Raw genomic sequence first — 18876 nt, 5'->3', positions numbered from 1 at the left:
CCCAATGAAATCAATCCGATTTCAAAATGTTTGACTATGTCAGATTTTTCTGTATTAGCAGAGAACTCGTTTGTGTGCAGCCTCGTCTGTGAATGGCGTGAAGATCGTGTTTGGAAGGGATGCCTTGTAACTCGGACCTGTACGTATACTTGAGCATCGAGGTGGTCATTGGTCTAGTTCAATAAAGTCTTTTTCTGCGAAGTCAAGTCGTACTCTAAATCCTTTGAGTCGTGATTGTGGACGGCATGTCGGTTATGTTTAGCCATTCTTTTGTGCGAGTGTGATGGGATCATCTAGTCTTTGGATGTTCGTCTTTGTTGTTGTGTATGATCTATATACTGCAAAGTATGATTTACATTTTATAAATTTATGATAATTTAGTTTTTTAATCATGAACTTAGTTAGTCGTTTTCACAGAAGCATTTTTGTTTTAGTTCAGTTATTTGGAAGAGTTACTCACCCTTGAGTACCTCTTATTAAAAATAGAAGTGTGGTCACAAAGCGTGGATGTAGCGCGGTGGGTTAGGCCGGCTATAGAGCATGCTCAGGACGTCCTTCTCTGGTGGGTTAGGCCAGGAGTGGGAGTATGATTTCATGCTGTTTCTTTGAGAGGTCCTGTTTTGTGATAACGTTTTATGTTGGTTCTATGTTGGTCTTTCTTATGTTACTTTGGTTGTGTCCTTTTTTCAAAAATCAAATTTGAAACTTGTTATCGTGTGTTAGAGTTGTTTATAGTGAAAGCTTGAAACTTAAAATCAATATTTAAACCATTCTTCGTGGGCGAGCTGTGCGAGTGAATTCTTGCGCGATTGAATTTGGATAGAATTCTTGTGCGAGTGAATGAAAATATTAAAAAGGTTAGTACTGCTTTCTCATTTTATGAAATTATTGCATTGAATTTGAATTTTACTGCGTTTTGAAGAAATTTAAAATTATTAATTTTCATCGTATTTAATTGTACTGCTTCGTGGGGAAATAATTTATAAATGAAATTACTACAACGGGTATGAATTTTACTACATTATTTATTGCTAAAGATTAAGGAGTTTAAATATAATTTAACTAGTTTGTATTTTTATTTGTCTTTTTCTGTTTTGTAGATGATTGTGGTGTGAAGACTAAAAGAAGAAATCAAACATTGATAAAAAATGGTTAGTATACATTTGAATTTATTAATTAAAAGTATTTTAATTCATAGTTACCTTAGTCTTCTGGGAAAAAGCCGTGAGGGAAGATGTCGTGAATTATGTCTGATGTTGTGAGTAACTTGGCTAGTATGCGTATGATGTTTTTAGTTTGTAGCAGTGGCCAAAGCAATTGAAGTGCCTTAAGGGTGTTTAGTTCTTCTGTGCTTACTGCAAACTCGTAAGGTGTGTTTTGGATGAGGTTATATATTTTATGGTTATATTTGGTATTGTGAATGATTTCCAATATGGGTATTTCAATAGGTGTGATAACTTCATGCGGGATAAGGAAGGGTCTTGATTCTTCGGCGTTGAAGTCCTTTGTGATGGGACAGAAGATACACATTTGGGTAACTGGGTCATAGTTGCGGAGGATGCCGCGAGGGTTAGTATCTTTAATGCAATATGTAAAATTTAGAAAAAATGGTGACGTGTGTTTTGAGTTAAGAAACTAAAAACGATGGTGAGGTTGCCTTTATGGGTGTGCAAATCAAAATGATTTTGTATAAAACGATAATATGTATATGTGTGCGTTTGTTTAGTGCGTAACATAAGATCGTGGGAACAGTGCAAATCGCGTTCCTGTGGTGAAAGAAAGTAAAAGGTTAGTGAAAATAACTGAAAATTATCATAAAAGCTCTCGTATGCTTGAATATCAACTAGTGATTCGGAAATAATATGATCATGCTTTCTATCGAAAATATTAAGCGTAAATACATATGATGTTTTGATCAAAAAATTTTCTTTTAGTTGCGGGTTTGCGAAGCGATCTTCATCTAAAAATTGATCTTGATTAGGGCGGATGATATTATGATCGTAGTGTTCTATTGCAAAATCGTTAGCTCGGGGTGCGGTGAAAGTTTTTAATAATTTTTTATATCCAACGTAAGTAAATTGTCGAGGTGTTAGTGTTGTGGTTAGTCTGTATAACATGTTCGTATTTTTCTCGACATTTTCAGTAGTATTAGCTAATGGTAGGCAGAGGGGGTTAGTATAATGATAATAAGCTGTCCAATGGAGTGTTGGCATTAAAACGTGCTCATCAAAATTGCGTGTATCGTTAGTAATGGTAGGTGTATTTAGTGTATACTGCGGGAATGATGGTAGGGTGATTTCTAGAAATTTTTTCGTATTTGTGTGTTCTGGGTGGTTAATATATTCTCGGGCTGTTCCGTGTTTGGTTGGGAATGGGTGATTTGGTAATTTTTGTTTGAAAGTGCGATAAGCTCGGTTAGTACTAGTAGGTGTTTCAGTGGATGTTGATGACTGAGCTAATGATGGAGTGTAAGCTGAAGAGGGTGTAGGAGTTATTGGTTTTGACGATGTTGTTGTGGATGATAGTTGATGTATTGTGGGAGTTTGGGGATGTATTAGTTGTTGTTGTAATGTTAAAAAATTGTCGAGTTCTGCGGAAATTTGGATGGTATCTGGGGAGTTATTATGTGATCTGTCGGAATGAAATGGAGAATAGGTTGGGGTTACTTGGGAAGCGTAAGAAGGAGTGGAAAGGGATGGGAGTGGATGAGTGGATTGGATGGGTTAAAAAGGGGGTTGCGAAAAAACTGAGGAGTTGGTCTGGGTAGTAGATAGAGGGAGATGGTTCGGATTCTGCAAATTTGTCGGGGGTTTCTACATTAGCGTTATTAAATTGTGATATAGTATGAAAAACAGAAATAACTGAGTTAGTACCAGAATTCGTGCTTGATGATATATTAACAATTGGAAAATCGGGTGGTGGGAAAACAAAAAGTGGTATGATTGGAATTGGAGTTTGGAGGTTGGCTGGGTGGGAATTTGAGCGATGGAGGGATCCAAGTTGTCGGCTCATCGTGGGCTAAAAAAATGATTATTTTGAGATTGAAAGGTTGTGGTGTGAGGTTGTTCTATAATTTGTTCATATGTATTATCCTTTTTGTGAATGATTTGTCATTATGTGCTGAATAGGGCTTTGCGCTGTATTTGGTCTAAAATTTGGGTTATTTGTGATTGCTAGGTTTCGAAAATTTCGGGGAACTAATGATAATGGATGGTTTTGTGGTAGGTTTGGTATCTGTGGTGCTTTAGGTGTTGTATCTACATTTTTATGTTCTTCGTTATATGTGTTTGGTCTTGTGGATATTTTTGTATTATATTTTTTTATTTGTACATCTAAAAGTATTTTTTTAATTGATGATGAAAAAATTCCAAAAAATCCTGCAAATAGTATACGTGCTACACTTGCTTGTCGGTTTACTTGTGTGTGTATAGCGCATGTGTTATAGACTCCTTTTAACAGTGAGAAAAGAAATCTTATAAAATTAAACATGGTGTATTAGACAGTTAATTTTTCTAAGATGTAATAGGGCCATCCTAGAAAAGCTAGAATTTCGTTCTTTAGGGTGACAAAACTGAAAATATTTATAGGTGAAATATTTTGTGGTCTGTATTTTTCACCGTTTAAATGTATGTTATCTTTGATATCTTTAAAATATCCGCTGTAGTCTTGTGTATAAATGTCTGCAAATCCTGCGGTTTCGGCAAGTTTTCTTAAATTCTGGTCAATTGATTGTCGTTGTATCGTGTCCATTTGTGTTAATAATTCCTGAAACTGTTGTGTTCTAATGTGATGTTGGATAAAGATTTCGAAAATATTCCAATTGATTATAAATCAATATTTGGGTTACGAGCAATAGCTCTGATGCTTTCGGGTGAAATTTTTTGAGTGGTTGCATTAATGTAGGATACGGTGTAAATAGATAGTATTTATCTTCGCCAGGGTTTAATTGTACTACATTGTGGCTATTGTCTGGTCCACATGGGACTGCGGTATCCCAAAAATATGTTCGTCTTGAAAGTGTGTCGACAAAATGTACTTTATTTTTATAGAAAATGGGGATTCTTTAATAACAACGTTTGTCTTCAAAAACATATAATGGTGATACTTTTTTGGTGCAAGTATAAAACCATAAAATGTTTCCTTCGTAATCAAGAAAATTTGATCTGTTTCCTGATAATAAGTATCCTGCGTAAGGTGTTTTTAGTACTGCTAAAGGTGTTTTTAGTATCGCGAGTGATTGTAAGATTTGTGTTCTTTCTAATTCGCATAGTTGATGGAGTGTTTCTAATTCAGAAAGTGACATTTCTTGGAAAATTCTACTAATTGTATAGTCTAATTTCATGTCTAAGTGGATATCATAATGAATATTACCAAAATAGGTGCTATTCATTAGTGATAATTCTTGTAAACGTGTGCTTTTACTATCATATGGTTTTAGTTTTCCACCAGGTTGACCTGTGCTTTCATAAAAGTTAACTGGTACGTATGATGTTCCTTCGTTAATAGGGTGACTTGTGGCATAAGGGTCGAATTTTATTTTTCCAGTGGTCATGTCGAAACCTTTTTCGTATTCGACAAGTATTTCAGAGTATTGTGTTTTATAAAGTGGATTGCTTTATTTACATGCAAGTTCTGTTTCTTGATATATTTGAAAACGTGGAAATTTTTTTTCTATATCATGAATGTTTTTGAATTCATTGCTTTGTTTACGAGATGGATTCACTTGTTCGTATGGGATTGATTCAATAAAATATTTTTCGTGAAATTTTATCATTCGAGCGTGTATTTTTGCTACTTGAAATGTTGTGCATGTGTCTTCGGGAAACCAAACAATTGTTGCTTGGGTCCTTGTTGTAGGGTCACAATAACCTTGATCATTTTTGCAAGGTAATCTATTTCCTCAATAGATCATGGTGTTGTCAGTTAAATCTCGTGTGAGTTGTCTTTTTTCAAGTTGTATTTTCCAATCGAAAAACATTATTTTTTGATATCCTTTATTTTTTGTGTCTGCTTTGCAGTTTGAAGGGTCATTTATTCATTTATTCCAATATGTGGTATCCAGTATTTATCGTGTATGTCATAAGTCAATCGTCCGTGTGCGCCGTTATATAAATATTTTTCGTCTAATTTATTTTGTCCTTGATATCGTTCAAGTTCTGCTTGATGTACAGAATCGGAAAAGACATGAAAATTTACTATTTTTCTGTCTGTGTTTTTATTTCTTGTTAGATTTAGTCTGAGTAATTCGCTTTTACAATCGTCGGTGTTTAGATGTAAAAGTCTTTCAATGTTACTCTGGTGAAACGATTCGTGGTCAAGTCGGTTTTTATTTCCGTTTGAAACTTGTGAACAATGTACTTTCTTTTCGGAAAATGTTGCTGTAAACTTATATCCTGTGACTGTTGTTGCTCGGGCTTTTGAATACAGTGGTGCTATTACCTTTGTAAGTTCTATAGCTTGTGGTTCTGTTGCGCATTGTGATACTTGATTTATTGCATATTTGTGTAGTGTTTTTTGTTCGTTTTCTTCACAATCATAGTGTGTTACTAATAAATCCTGGGGTCCTGTGCGAGGAGAAAGATTTGTATTTTGGTCGGAAAATATTAGAAAAAAGATGTGTTGAAATGTTAATATCTTTAGAATATACATGTGTATGATAATCCTGAGTATGGGTTATAAAATGTTATGTAACCAGTTGTGTTTTTCGTTTATCTATCGTATTTGTATATTACTTCAGTGGTTATAAATGGTGGCGGTAGTGATTGAGCTGTTATATTTGGTGGATTTAATGGGTAGGGGTGTTGAACAATATTATTATTTTGATTGTGATTTCAAATTTTAATTGGAGACTATTTTTTTGAAGTATTTGGATATTGTGTTCTCGAATATCTTCGTGGATTTCTTGTCTATATTGTAATCTATTGAGTGCCCAACTGCGGAGTCGGTTACTTTCTTGATGTTGTCCAAATAATGGGGGAGGTGCTACGAATGTGTTCCAATCTAATCGTAAAGGAGTATTTGATGATGATTGTTCTCGATATCTAGAGTCGAGGCTATTTGGAAAATTTAAAAGGAAAAGTGTCGGTGAGACTTGACTTAATGATGGTGTTGACGGGAGTGATAATGTTTCTGGTAATGATGATAGTGTTGTATCAGAAGAGATATCTATTGGATCATTTACCAAGTTTAGTTCACCTTGTGTATATGAGTGTGTTGCCCAATATGGTAGTCGTGCGGTGGAATTGGGGGGTTAAAGGGATTTTCACGTATTTGTTCAGATGTCGGTGTTGAACCTAAGTAATCTGAGATAATACTTGAGGTGCTGCGATGTGAAAGGAGTGTGGGAGTTTCTGGTAATGTACTACTTGGATTTTCTGAAGTAGTTGGTGTGGGTGATTGGGGTATATCAAAATGAACTCTAGGGGTTTGAAAATTTCTATTTCTTCGTGGATGTATAATTTGTCTATTTATTTCGATTGTGTTTTGGTTTTGACTAATGTTTCTTATTCGAAATAAATCTTGTGGTAATGTGGGGTACAAATTATATGTTGGTTCACTTAGGGGTGCTTGTCGCTGAACTGGTTCTAATGGTTCAGATAAGCGAGCGTGTCGTTCTTCGAAAGTGTATGGGTTATCTTGGAAAGAAATTCGTGTGGATAATTGGGGGTTTTGAGTAGCTGTGGGTATGATTGGGTTTTCTTGGGAGGATATCGGTGAAGACTGATGTTGTGGTGGTTGGTTAGCAATTTTCGAAATGTGTTCAATTTAATTATTATTCTAGTGGGAAGATTTATGTTTGTTGTAATATTCTTCGATGAAAAGAATTAAAAGTATTGTTGCTAAGGCGAATGTGATTATTGCCTTTTTTACACATTTCCACATTGTCATGATTAGTGATGATAAAAATGTGATGAAAATTACGAATAATAAAAAACTAACTGTTCTACTAAAAGATGTTCGTATCATTTAAATAGACTTTGAATTATCGTACCTGTAAATGTGGTTAATGATTTGGGAAAGTTGGAGATATATTTCAAATAGGGAGTAGAAAATTTTAAAAAATTTTGCAAAAGATTATTAAATGGATTATTAAATCTTCAAAAGTATCAATAAAAAATATGAGCAAAAGTTTGAATAGAATGAAAAATTTTATGAAAAGATTTAAGATTGTATTTTTTAAGATATTGACTGTTTGAGAGAAAAGCATTTAAGAAATGATTCGTTTGTTGAATATTTTTTGTTGTTTCGGGCGAGATTCGAGTGTGGTCGGATTATTTATTGGTTTTTTGACAAGTGGGTTGAGTTTGTGAAAAATTGTTGAGGGCTAATTTTATGGTGTTCGAGAGGTCTTCTTAACTTTGTTTTTATTTGGTAGATAATCTGGGGTATTTTTGAAATATTTGTACTTTAGGTCAAATGATTATGGTCCTTTTTGACTTTAAGCTAATCCGCCATTTTTGGTTGGAGGATTTTTGCGGTCTGAGTTGGGAAAATATTGTTGATCTTTGCGTTATTAGATAGGGGAAGGTTGTAATATTATGGTGGTATTTATTTTAGTTGTCAAATATTAGCGAGTTGCTTATTATTGACCTGGAGGTTGTAAAGTTATAATTATAGATATGGCTGGAGTTTAATGTCTATCGGCTAATAGGTTGGTGTTAGAGATATAGAAACTGACGGATTTTAGAGAATCCTATTAACTGAATCTGAACTAGAAGTGTTGCATATGTTTCAGCATGTTATTTTGAAAATATATGAAAGTTCAAAATGATTTAGAATTGTAAAAATGTTAAATTTTAAAATCAAAGTTGTTTTTGAAATTCAACTTACTTTAATATTTTAGATTGTGGGACGAATGTTTTGTACTTTTTACGTGGTTGATTTCTTAGTCGTGATGAGTTTTCTGTGTTTTGATTTTTTTACTGGTTCTTGTGGTAAATTTTTTTTTATAATTTTCTTGTTATTTCTTTCTAGTTGAGATATTTTTGGGTCTGGCGTTTTTGTATTGTTTTGAGTTCTGGTTTGTTTTTGATTTTGTTTTTCATGATGAACGTTGTCCTGTTCATTTGTTTCTTTTTCTGTATGATTTTGACTAACTTTTGAACCTGTAAAAGAATATAATTGACTTAACTCGCGTAATGCGTACTCTTTTGGGTGGTAAGGTAATAAATTGTTACAACAATTTTTTTTTTGGTTGAATTGGTGAGTTTATACGTTTCGTCAGTGGGTTTGGCAATTATTTGCTATGGTCCTTTTTGAAGTGGTTGTAATTTTTTAGAGATTCCTTTTTGTGTATTAAAGTTAGGTATTAAAACAAATGTTCCAATTTTTAAATCTGTGGCTGGTGTAAAGCGTGAATTAATTTGATTGTTAATGTTCTGCCTTTGTAACAATTTCTTTGTTACTTTTTGGTAAATTTCACTGTGTTTTTTATCTCTATTTAAAATCCATTCGGTATGTGTGCCGGAGGCTAATTTAAGAATTTGTGGATGATGAAAATGATCTTCATTATGTGTGTGTAAAGGTAGGTTATAACAAATTGAATCATTATTTGGTTGGCAATAACCTTGTGCATTTTTATGTGCATTTGCTGTAAACATAATTGGTTTTCGTGGCTTTTGATTAAAAACCATTTCATATGGTGACATTCCTAAAGTTGTCGTAATTTGTGAATTATATGATAAGGGAAATAATTTTACATCTGCTGACCATTCTGTGTATCGTGTATCATTTCCATTAATGATACATCTGAGATATTCTTGTACTAAACGGTTCATACCTTCGACTAAACCGTTTGTCCAAGGTGCTTGAGATGTACGTGGTTTACGTTTGATGTTGTATAAGTGGCATAGTGTGATAATTTCATTATTATTAGAATGTATTTATATTTTTTGGTGTTGTGAGATTTGGACGTATTGGTGAATTACTTTGTTGTGTGGTTGTTACTGTTGTTTGGACTACTTCTTCATTTATGAAGTGTGATGGTGTTTGAATATCTTGCTGTGTAAGATTTCTTGTTCCATTGAGATTTTCATTATGTATGACTGTTGAATTTCAGCTGTTATTTCGTGTATCAGGTAAAAATTTATTATAATTTAATGGTGTTGCGTCAATCGTTAATGGTATTACTTTTACATAATCTCTGTGAAAAGATATTGTACTTATCGCTTGACTCGAGATATCTTGTGGAATATTTATAAATGCTGGATGAGACCATTCAAGGTCCCAAACGTAATCTGATTGTTCCGCAATGACAGTGTCGTCATTGGTACTTTGGGGTCTGAAATTTTTTCTTGCTTGTGAAATTAAATCTATGTTGTGGGTAAAATAGTCTTTTATAAACCATGCTAAAATTTTCTGCAAATCATGTTTAGTGTTTTGTGAGACATCACTATTGGTGAAATTTTTGCGGATTATATGTAAAAATGTTGAAAATATTGTGATTTCGTTTCTTATTTTTGTATGTTTGGATGTTTCTGTCGGTGATGTGCTTTGAACTTCTGTTTTTTCCAATATAGATATATAACTATATATTATTGCAAAAACTTTGTTAGTTAATATTGAGTTTGCTCTTTGTGAATTATGATATTGTATGCTTTTGATGTATTCTATGAATACTTTCGAAAATTCTAAATCTATATCGTCTGTTTGAATTACATATTTGTTATGAGCCGTTTGTGTTGTGCTGAATTCTATGGTGTAGATTCCGTATTGTTGTGTTAGGTTACATATGTCATTTAGATAATGTTCTATAATTTGTCTTTTGATTTTTACATCCGGGAATTCTGCTTTGCATGGACTGATTCCTGGTTTAAACAAATTTACGAGTAAATTTTTACAAAATCGTGTTTGTCCTCTATCATTGACTGAATCTATAAGAAAGGGAAAAACTGCTTCTTCATCTGGACTTCCGTCACTTTGAGTGTGGCTCATTTTTTCGTTTGATGACTGTTAATATATAACTATCAAAATGTCTAATTGCTTGATTCCAATTATATAAGTGTACTGGTTTGTGTTTATATTGCTTTTTTATTCTTTTTTTTTCTCCTCTTTTTGATGAGTTTGAAATTGTTTCTGAGTCGGAAAAATATAATTGATCATGGATGGGGCAATTTTTATTTATTGATTCTTTTAATTTGTATAGCTCGTCTAAACTGTTGGTTTCTGATTTGGAAAATGCGTTTCTATTTTTTGAAAATATTTTTCGTGTGATTTGTCTTTGTTTGCTTATAATTTTTCGTTTTATTGTTTGTCGTTTTGTTCGAATGTATCCAACTGTTTGTGTATGTGGGGTTACTACAAGATCATATTTTTGGTTGTCTAATTCACAATTGTGTAAAAAGATTGTTTGTTTGTTTCCTAAATTTTTGAATGACATAAGGGTAGGATGAGGGATGCAAGAAGTTATTAGTGATTTTAATTTCCTAGACTGTTAGTCCTTACAATTTTTTGGTTAGCTTAACCTGAGTCTTTTTGTTCAGGGTTGGAGATAAAAGTATATCGATTCCGGAGAATGATTTTTTACTTTCTCGTGGCTAGTCTAACTTAAGGTGTTAACTTACTTAATCTTACTTAGGGGTAGTGATTGTGTTCAAGGGTTGGAGAATAGTAAATTGATCCACAAGGTTCAGGTATAATTAGAACGCAAGTAGTTCGTTAGATACTGTTTTAAACTTACTAAGTCAAGATCTATCCTGGGTCTGGTAAGAGGAGGGTTCAAGTGAAGGATAAATAACCAATGTTCTTCACTGTTTAGCTCAATTTGAATGGTTAGTGTTATTGAAAATTTGCATTAGTCCTGGGTCTTTTGAAAAGGTTGGGTAGTGAATCGACGTTTGAGGTCGTTAGACACTTAATAAGTGGATGGGGGAGAACAAAAGTGTTCTTTTTGATCCAAGGATAAGCCTTGATGATCAGAATTAAAAATTATTGATTTAGAAAAATTATTAAGATCCAAGGAGAAGCCTTGATAATCTGGTTTAAAATTAAGTAATTTAAATTTAAAATGGGTTAATTTTATTTGATATAAGGTTTTAGTTTTTTATGATGTTAGTTAGCTTATGATTGCTGTTATGTTTAGGTGATGAAGCTGGAAGAACAGGATGATTTATATATACTAACAATTTATTGTCATGCTACTAATTTTAATTTTTATTTTTTAATAAATATTTTTCAAATAAATATGTTTATATAACACTGCAGAAGTTGAGAAAACGATCTGAGATATTTTTATCAATCGTTATTGTACATTAATAATTTTGTTTAGCGCCTGAAATCATCATGAAGATTTCCTTCAAAATTTTATGTTTGCAAATGAAAATCTAAATTCATTGCTAATAAGATTCTAAATATAAAAGTTTGTGTTGGCTTTTGCCGTACAACCATAAAACTAAATGGTAAGTTTCTACGTAGTCGTATATCGTCTCTTGTCCGAGGTCTTCTTCCAATACCGGGTAGTTCTAGTATTGTGCGGAATATCGGCTCTGATCTATTGAGTCGTAGAGACATTTCAATTAAGTTATTATCGTGTAACATTTTGAAAATGTTTTGTCTAATTTCTAATCTATATTTGGTTAATTCTAAGCTATTCAGGTCTTGTTCGAGATTTATGGTCGCACCAGATGAGTTAGGTCCGATGTGGTTAACTCATAGAGTAATTTCGGATAGGGTACACCGTCTGCTCGTCACGCTATTTTATTTTCGGCCGGATAGATTCGTGCAATTTCTTAGTCTAATACCGATCCTAAGCTTACTCTTATATCTACTAGTCTCAGGGTGTTTAACTAGTTTCTGCTAGGCTCAATAGATCTAGAGTATACTGGCTTATTGCGGCAGCTGAAGTTCTCTTGGAGAGGCAACTAATTTCTAAGTTAAATTCAAATCTCTCTGGTGCTGAAATTACAAGTAATTTCAGCACTTACAATTAAGTGGGTTGTTAGATGGATGGATTATGATTGGTTAATATTAAATATTTTACAGTGGTAAAATATCTAATTTATCCAATAACAAAATGTAGTTTAGATCAGGTTCCAAAATATAAAAGCTACCAAAGTTATTAAGTTGCTGGTTTTACAGAATGACGAATAATTGATTAAGATATAGAATGACGAACCTTTTCTTGACTCATAGTTTGTTTATCAGTTTACCGATGAGATTTAAGAGAAATTGTAATAAACTCGTTGCAAAATGACGTTATTTCTAATGGGGGTTTGATTTGGCGTTAAAAGTTTGCAAAAACTAGCGATGAAAAGCAATTATTTTTATTAGAGACTCATGAGCAAGTGCCTTGAAATCTGCAGCGAGACTTTGAGCTGACGGCTTAATTGCCGTTTAACTCAATTTTTGGTCATTTATATTAACTCAACACTCTGGATATCAGCCTGTTATAACTTCTAAATAAAAAATCTATCCAAGAATGTATTCAGGGCTTTGATCTAATACGAGCAGTCTTTCTTTTGAATTTTTTTCCATGAGTAAATGCTAGAGTAGAATCTTTAATCATTTATCTTATCTTTCTGTCGGTAAAAATTTTTTCTTGTTAGGAAAAACATGTTCAAAAATACTTTTATACAGTGCTGCTCATGCCTAGCATTGCTAAAACTGAGCAAAACTGAAGAAACATTGCATGTTGCACAGTTTGCAAAGCACGAAAAGATTACTTACCCTCTCCTAGCGCCCATGGATCATAATTGGTTATACTGTCATAATATGGTCAGTATCAATAAAATTACAAAATAACCAATTATATTCCTTTAAAAATAGATTATAATCCTAAAATCATTATGTCAATATAATCCGTTATAATCGATTATAATCAATCATAATAGATTTTTTCTAGAGGATAATCATAAAATTTTCAAAGTTATCTCATTTCCTGTTTAGTGCAGTTGCTACGCATTACGTTTCATAAAATGTTACATTTCACATTAAAATTTTAATTTTTTTTTCTGTCTCTACTTTTTCAATTCATTTCAGTTTACCCCCTTACTCCCCCCCTTTCACCCCCTCTGTTTATCCCCCCCCCGTCCTCCCTGCCAGTTAACCAAAACCGCCATTCGCCCCCTATTGGTTGAGCATGTGGGGATTACGCATTCGTAGACTTTGGGGGAGCAGGGTTGATAATTGACACCTACCAGTTCCCCCCCCGCCAGCTTACGCTCCCTCTCTTCTTCAGTTGGGGAGGAGGTTAAAAATATTTGAGGGGGTGACGTTGAGACATGGCATTTAGTAAAAAACATGGCATACATTTTGCCAATTTCATGCAAAATTTCTGCAAAAACACCTAATTTAGTTCTAAAAATTAAATGGATAACAATCGATTATAATGGATTATAATGGATTTTTATTTCAAAATTAATCAATTATTATGGATTATCTTGACAAAACAATTGATTTCCTTGCCAAAAATAATGGATTATAAACTATTAAATTGGATTATAATGGAAAAGTTTCTTTCAAAAATAATCGATTATAATGGCAATATAATCAATTTCGTGGTCTGAATTTTACATCTGTAATGGACTATAATGGATTATTTTTGTCTCGGGATTCCATTATAATCGATTAGAGTTCATGGGCGCTCGGTGCGGGTAGGCGTCTCAGATCCTAATACGCAGACCAAACTTTTGCCTCATTTCAATGGGAACAATTTAATCTATCGTTCATGTGTGTTTTAGGAACACAACCCGGGGTGGTCATAAGTCGCTATCTTAGAACTTTTCTTATAAGAATCTTCCAAATTTTTTTTTCATTACGAGGCCAAAGGGGTGTTTTGTGAATTGTAGGTGGATTCCGCAACAAAGACGCTCCCTTTTCTCTTCTTTTGTTCATTCAGTTTCTTTGATCGTTCCAAGAAAATTTTAACATGTTTAAAGACTTGTCTCTGGAATCCAACATACGAACACAAAATTGTGCTGCGCCTATTTAATGCACAATTTGGTCTCGTAATGTTTATTTAAAAGTTTTTACAGCCAGTTTCAAATTCCCCCGCTGTCGCCGAGTACAATAACGGAAAGTCATATGTTACATGAGTTACATGAGTTACCAAAAAACCCACTAAATTTGCAGAATTAGTTATTTGCTGATTTTTTGATCTTTTGAGATGGATCGTGAAAACTGATTTTTTCATTGTCTCCAAACAAACTTCGGATTCGCTAATTACTTGTAATTAGATTTGTTCAAAAAAAACTTTATTTGCCTCAGAATATTTTGTTCAAAATGCATACCATATAAGCACTATCTGAAACTTTTTACATGCATAAATATGGAAAAAAGAGATTTTTTTTCCAAAATTGATTTTTATCTGTTTTTACGGTGCACAAACACATTCAAAAATATTTTAGGCAAGTTCTTTTGAATTTTGGAAAAAAGTTAGAATGTCAAGAAAAATGTAAGATAGCGAAAATTTCTTGCGCATGTTATAAGAAGTTCTAAAAAAGGGGATTTTTTGAAGGATGGTCAACCCGGGAACATACCGATTTATCGCTCGCTCGTTGATTATCCCATATTGTTTTGAACTCAATTTCTTAAATTTGTTCAATACTTCGTTGTGTTTTTGTCTCCTAGAATGGCCAATTGGTTTCAATGTCTAGAACAAACTTGCATTTTTTGTCGTATTGTGCAACTAATATGGTCGTCGTCTTTTTAACCAACTTGATTTGAATTAAAACATAAACAGCTTTTATATATCCTAATCAAATTATTTTTAGCCAACACGACTTAAGGCTTTCACTTTTCTCGAAAAATGAAGAAACTACAAATATATTGTTTAAGTTTAAGCCATTTAATTTACCTCCAAAGCAATTTTAATCGAGTAAAGTCCTTTTTCTGATGTTCAGATATTTCGAAGCAATCCTTCAACAAAAATTTTGTTGCAAAAAATGACTATAATGTGTAGCGGCTCTTATATAAAATTATTGGAACTATTGAGGAATAACCAGAATTTCTTGGCTACTTTCGCTCCCTCTTCACATCAGTTAAGCTTTCATTTTATGTTACAAGGAAAAAACTTTCAGGCTAAGTATGAAGCCAAGAAACTTTGAAACTACTTTACTAGTCAGCTTGCTGATTTCTTTTAGTAGTTGACATTATGAAACGAAAGTTATAAGGTACAAGGACAGCCATTTGCTCGTCAGGAAGCACAACAAATTCTGACCACAGCAAAAAAAAAGATATTTAAAACGTAGTATAATGAGAGGATCTGCTCGCTCGATTTATTAGACTAAAAATCACTATTTTCAGAAAATTTACAAAAAAAATTCAATTTATTAAGTTTATCAAATAAAAGTAGTTTTTTTTTGTAATCTTGGATGCTATACACACGAGTAAAAATAGTAATTCAGGCATAATTGACAACAATTGGCTGCAAAAAAATTAAGTATCGAAATTTGCTCTATTTTCACTGTTAAAAATTTTTTTTTTAAATCTTTTTACTGCCTAAGTAGTGCCAAATATAGCTTTCACAACTAATTACCGTTCTGAAAATTAATTTTTTAAAGTCTAAATGACCACTTTATTAAGTTATATTTCTTTTATTCGTTCAAAATTAAACGAAAAACCGTTTTTTTACACCTGGATTTTTGGAAATTTTTTAATCTCATTTGAATCAAGAATGAAAAAGCTTTTATATCTTTTATAAATTATTCCAGTCCGATGTTTATTTGCGGTTCCTGATTTTGCGTGGAAAAGAAAACTAAAACACACCCGAAAACGAAGTTCCTCCCCATTTTCAATGGTCGGAACAAAAATTTGGGTTGTGGGGTTCAAAACGACCTGCCTGCTGCAATTTAAACTTTGAGATATGAAAGTATACATTATGGGTTGATGAGGTTATTAATATACAGTTTTAAATCAATCAAGTTCTTCAATCAGTGTAACTTTTGTCGGAGCTGCTCGAGATTTTTTCTCCGAGGTTCCCCACGCTTCGGTAGGGTTTGAAGGCTCTGCTCGACCGGAAATCAATTGATCATCGCCTCTTTCCGTCAAGCTGATAGTTTCTTCGAAGTTTGCAGATCTTGAACTCAAAGTACCTGAGCTCATTTCTTCGATCAAGATTTTGCCGGGTTTTTCAGCTGGTTTTTCGGCTTTGCCACTGGCAGTGTTTTCGAAGCTCATCGAGTTCTGGGTTTTCTGCTGGCTGGAAATTTCTTCGATGACAAAACCTGAACTACTCGCTGACGAGGTTTCATTTTTGGCTCCAAAAATACTTTCGTTTTTACCTGGCTCGTTCTCTTCGCTGATTGCCTGAATTTCCTCAACGAGCAGTTTCTTATCGGAAGTTACGTCACAATTAAGTTCACTTTGTGCCTCGATTTCCTCAAGGTCAGGAATGTCGTCTAGATTTATTACGTCATTTTGTTTTTCGTCCTTTTCTTCGTCGTCGTTTTCGTTTGTATCCGAATCAAAATCTTCGTCGTCTTGATCGTCAGAATATTGATCACGAGTCGTTAGTTCCTTCGGATTGTCGCCGCTTCCATTTTCAACACCCGAACTTGCCTCGGCTTGTTTTCGTTTTTCCTCGTAGAATTTTCTTCTCTGTTCAGATTGAACTTTTATTTTCCGAAGTGATTCGAGCGAATCATCGATTTTCTTTCTGTCCGCCGCCGCCCATCTCTCGCGTTCGGCTTTTTCCTCTTCCCGACCGCCTCTCGCCCACGCTTCGGCGCACGCTCGGTCCTTCGGGAAAACCGGCCGATCGTCCAAATATCTCAAGTTTTTAACTTGAACTGTATAATTTTTTCGGTAGTTTGAGATTCGTCTCAATAAAGGGTTTCCCATTTGATTCAACACACTAAGCTCAGCCATTTGTGAATACACTTCGAGAATCGCCTCGTCTTCAAGTCGATTGTGCGATAAGTCGAGAACACTTATTTTCAGACAGTCGATTAAATGCAGAATGTCTTCTTTGGTTTTGAGCAAATTGTGCGAAACTTGCAAGTTGTTCAAGTTTGGACATTCGCTCAAGTTTTTCAATTCGCCTATCATGTTGTTGGACAAATTAAGGTGAACTAGATTTTTTAAATGGTTGATATTTTCGATACTGTGAATCAAGTTCTGTTGCAAATACAAAGCTCGAAGCTCAATTTGATTATCGAGTCCTTCGATTTTATCGAAACCATTGGACTCAAGCCAGAGACATCTTAGTCCGGTGTAACGTTCCAAATTTTCGATTTTCTGGAACCCTTTAAAATGTAAGTACAAGACATCGTTTAGCTCCGGTGTGTTGTACAATTTGTGCTCTTTGCATAACTTCTGGATAGATTTTACGGTCATTTTTGGTCCAGAGTACATATTTTCTAACCTTCTGGCTGGTGCTTCCTGGCTTTGAGAGGCCTTGGAATTTTCGGAAGTTTCAGATTTCGCTTCGGGATCATTGGTCTTAGAGCCATCTTCAATGTTTTCAGTCAAGTTTTTGGATTCATTCTCATCAATTACGGCGGTTTCTTCGTTTTTATTTTCCTCGTTTTCATCTTCAGTTTGATTTGGTTTGTTGATTTCTTCAGCTTTTCCTTCAGTTTCAGAGTTTAGGCTTTCATTTTCAGCTGGAATTTTCTGATCTTCTGGACTAGTTTTTCCTGGTTGTTCCTCTGGCGCGTTTTGTTCTTTTTCTTTAATTATTTTATCTTGATTCTGCGGTTTAGGATTCGAACTCAAATCTGATATTTTTTCTGCTTCCGTCTCGGATTTGAGCGAGTTTTTTTCGGGTGTAAGTTTTTCCTCAATTCCACTTTCGAGCTGAGCCTTTTCACGATTTTGAGCTTGAATTAAGTTATATTCTTCTTCTGATAACTCTTTAACAATCACCATTTTGGTTTAGCTTCAATGAAAATAACAATAAAAGCCAAAAATGTGTAATTCACTGTTGAACGATCTGTTTGCTAATGTAATCTGTAACAAAATTTTAGCCATATGCTTTATAACGCACGTGCGAATATAGAACTTAGTCATTTTTTGTATATCAACAAAAAACACCTGATTATTATCAACAAAAGCACCTGAGTTATCATAAAAGCATGAAAATTTGAATCAAATATTTGGTAATTCTCCGTCTCTTTTCCACTGTCTTCCACTAAATTTGGTTTCCAATTTTGAAAACTATTTCAACGCTGCCCCCCCCCCCCCCCACACCTTCTATATAGCATCAAATTTATGGTGTAACGAGGGTTCTTACAAGATCAAGTATGAAGACCAAGACCAATTATGTTTGTCAAGGGATCTTTCTCCTTTTCCAAGCTCTTTCCCACTCCCCCCCGCCCCCTCCTTTCCAAATATGAATTTCAGTTTTTGTTCACTAGTGAAATTGGCTCTTTTCCAGTTCCCCCCTTCAAATTAATTTTTGAAAACCGTATTTAATGATGTCTTAATGCAATGAAAAGTGGCATGGTGAACAAATTGACAATTATGAACAGATTTGTTCTTCATACATTACAGCGTAACATCACGCATTTAGCCGTAATAACACATAAAACAAACATAAAAATCGATATTTTGAAAGGTGGGGGGAAAGTGGAAAAGAGCCGTGAAATTTTGTTCACATCATCCGAATGTTACGAAAATTGGCATGCGAAGTGATTAGGCCATGATAAACATATTTGGCCTTCATGTTTAACCTAGTAGAACCCCTCGTTACACCAAAAAAATAGTGATGCTTATGTGAGGCGGGGGAGGAAAAATAGCTTGATTTTGCGTTGTCATAATTTTGCATGATGAACTTAGTAACTATTGTGAAAAAAAAAACTATTTTCCTAATTTACCTCGTAACATCACGCATTCTGTCATAATAACACGTGAGATAACTGAGAAAATGGAGAGTTTGAAATGTTGTGGGGAAGGGGGGGGGGGGCTGGAAAGGTTTAAATTGGAAAGGTGGAAATGTTT

At 33.9% G+C, this 18876-nt stretch overlaps 1 protein-coding gene across 1 annotated transcript; it reads right to left on the bottom strand.

Moving 5' to 3' along the window:
* Positions 1 to 15771: 15771 nt before the first annotated feature.
* On the bottom strand, positions 15772 to 17932 carry LOC134853298 (dynein axonemal assembly factor 1-like). Its single transcript, XM_063869271.1, has one exon. It carries the CDS (start codon positions 17803 to 17805, stop codon positions 15850 to 15852), a length of 1956 nt encoding a protein of 651 aa, XP_063725341.1. The 5' UTR covers positions 17806 to 17932; the 3' UTR covers positions 15772 to 15849.
* Between the last annotated feature and the right edge of the window lie 944 nt (positions 17933 to 18876).

Source organism: Symsagittifera roscoffensis, chromosome 8 (assembly GCF_963678635.1).
Source record: "Symsagittifera roscoffensis chromosome 8, txSymRosc1.1, whole genome shotgun sequence".
NCBI classification, from domain to species: Eukaryota; Metazoa; Xenacoelomorpha; order Acoela; family Convolutidae; genus Symsagittifera; species Symsagittifera roscoffensis.
Note: the sequence above shows the minus strand (reverse complement) of the source record. Positions and strands in the feature narration are given on the sequence as shown.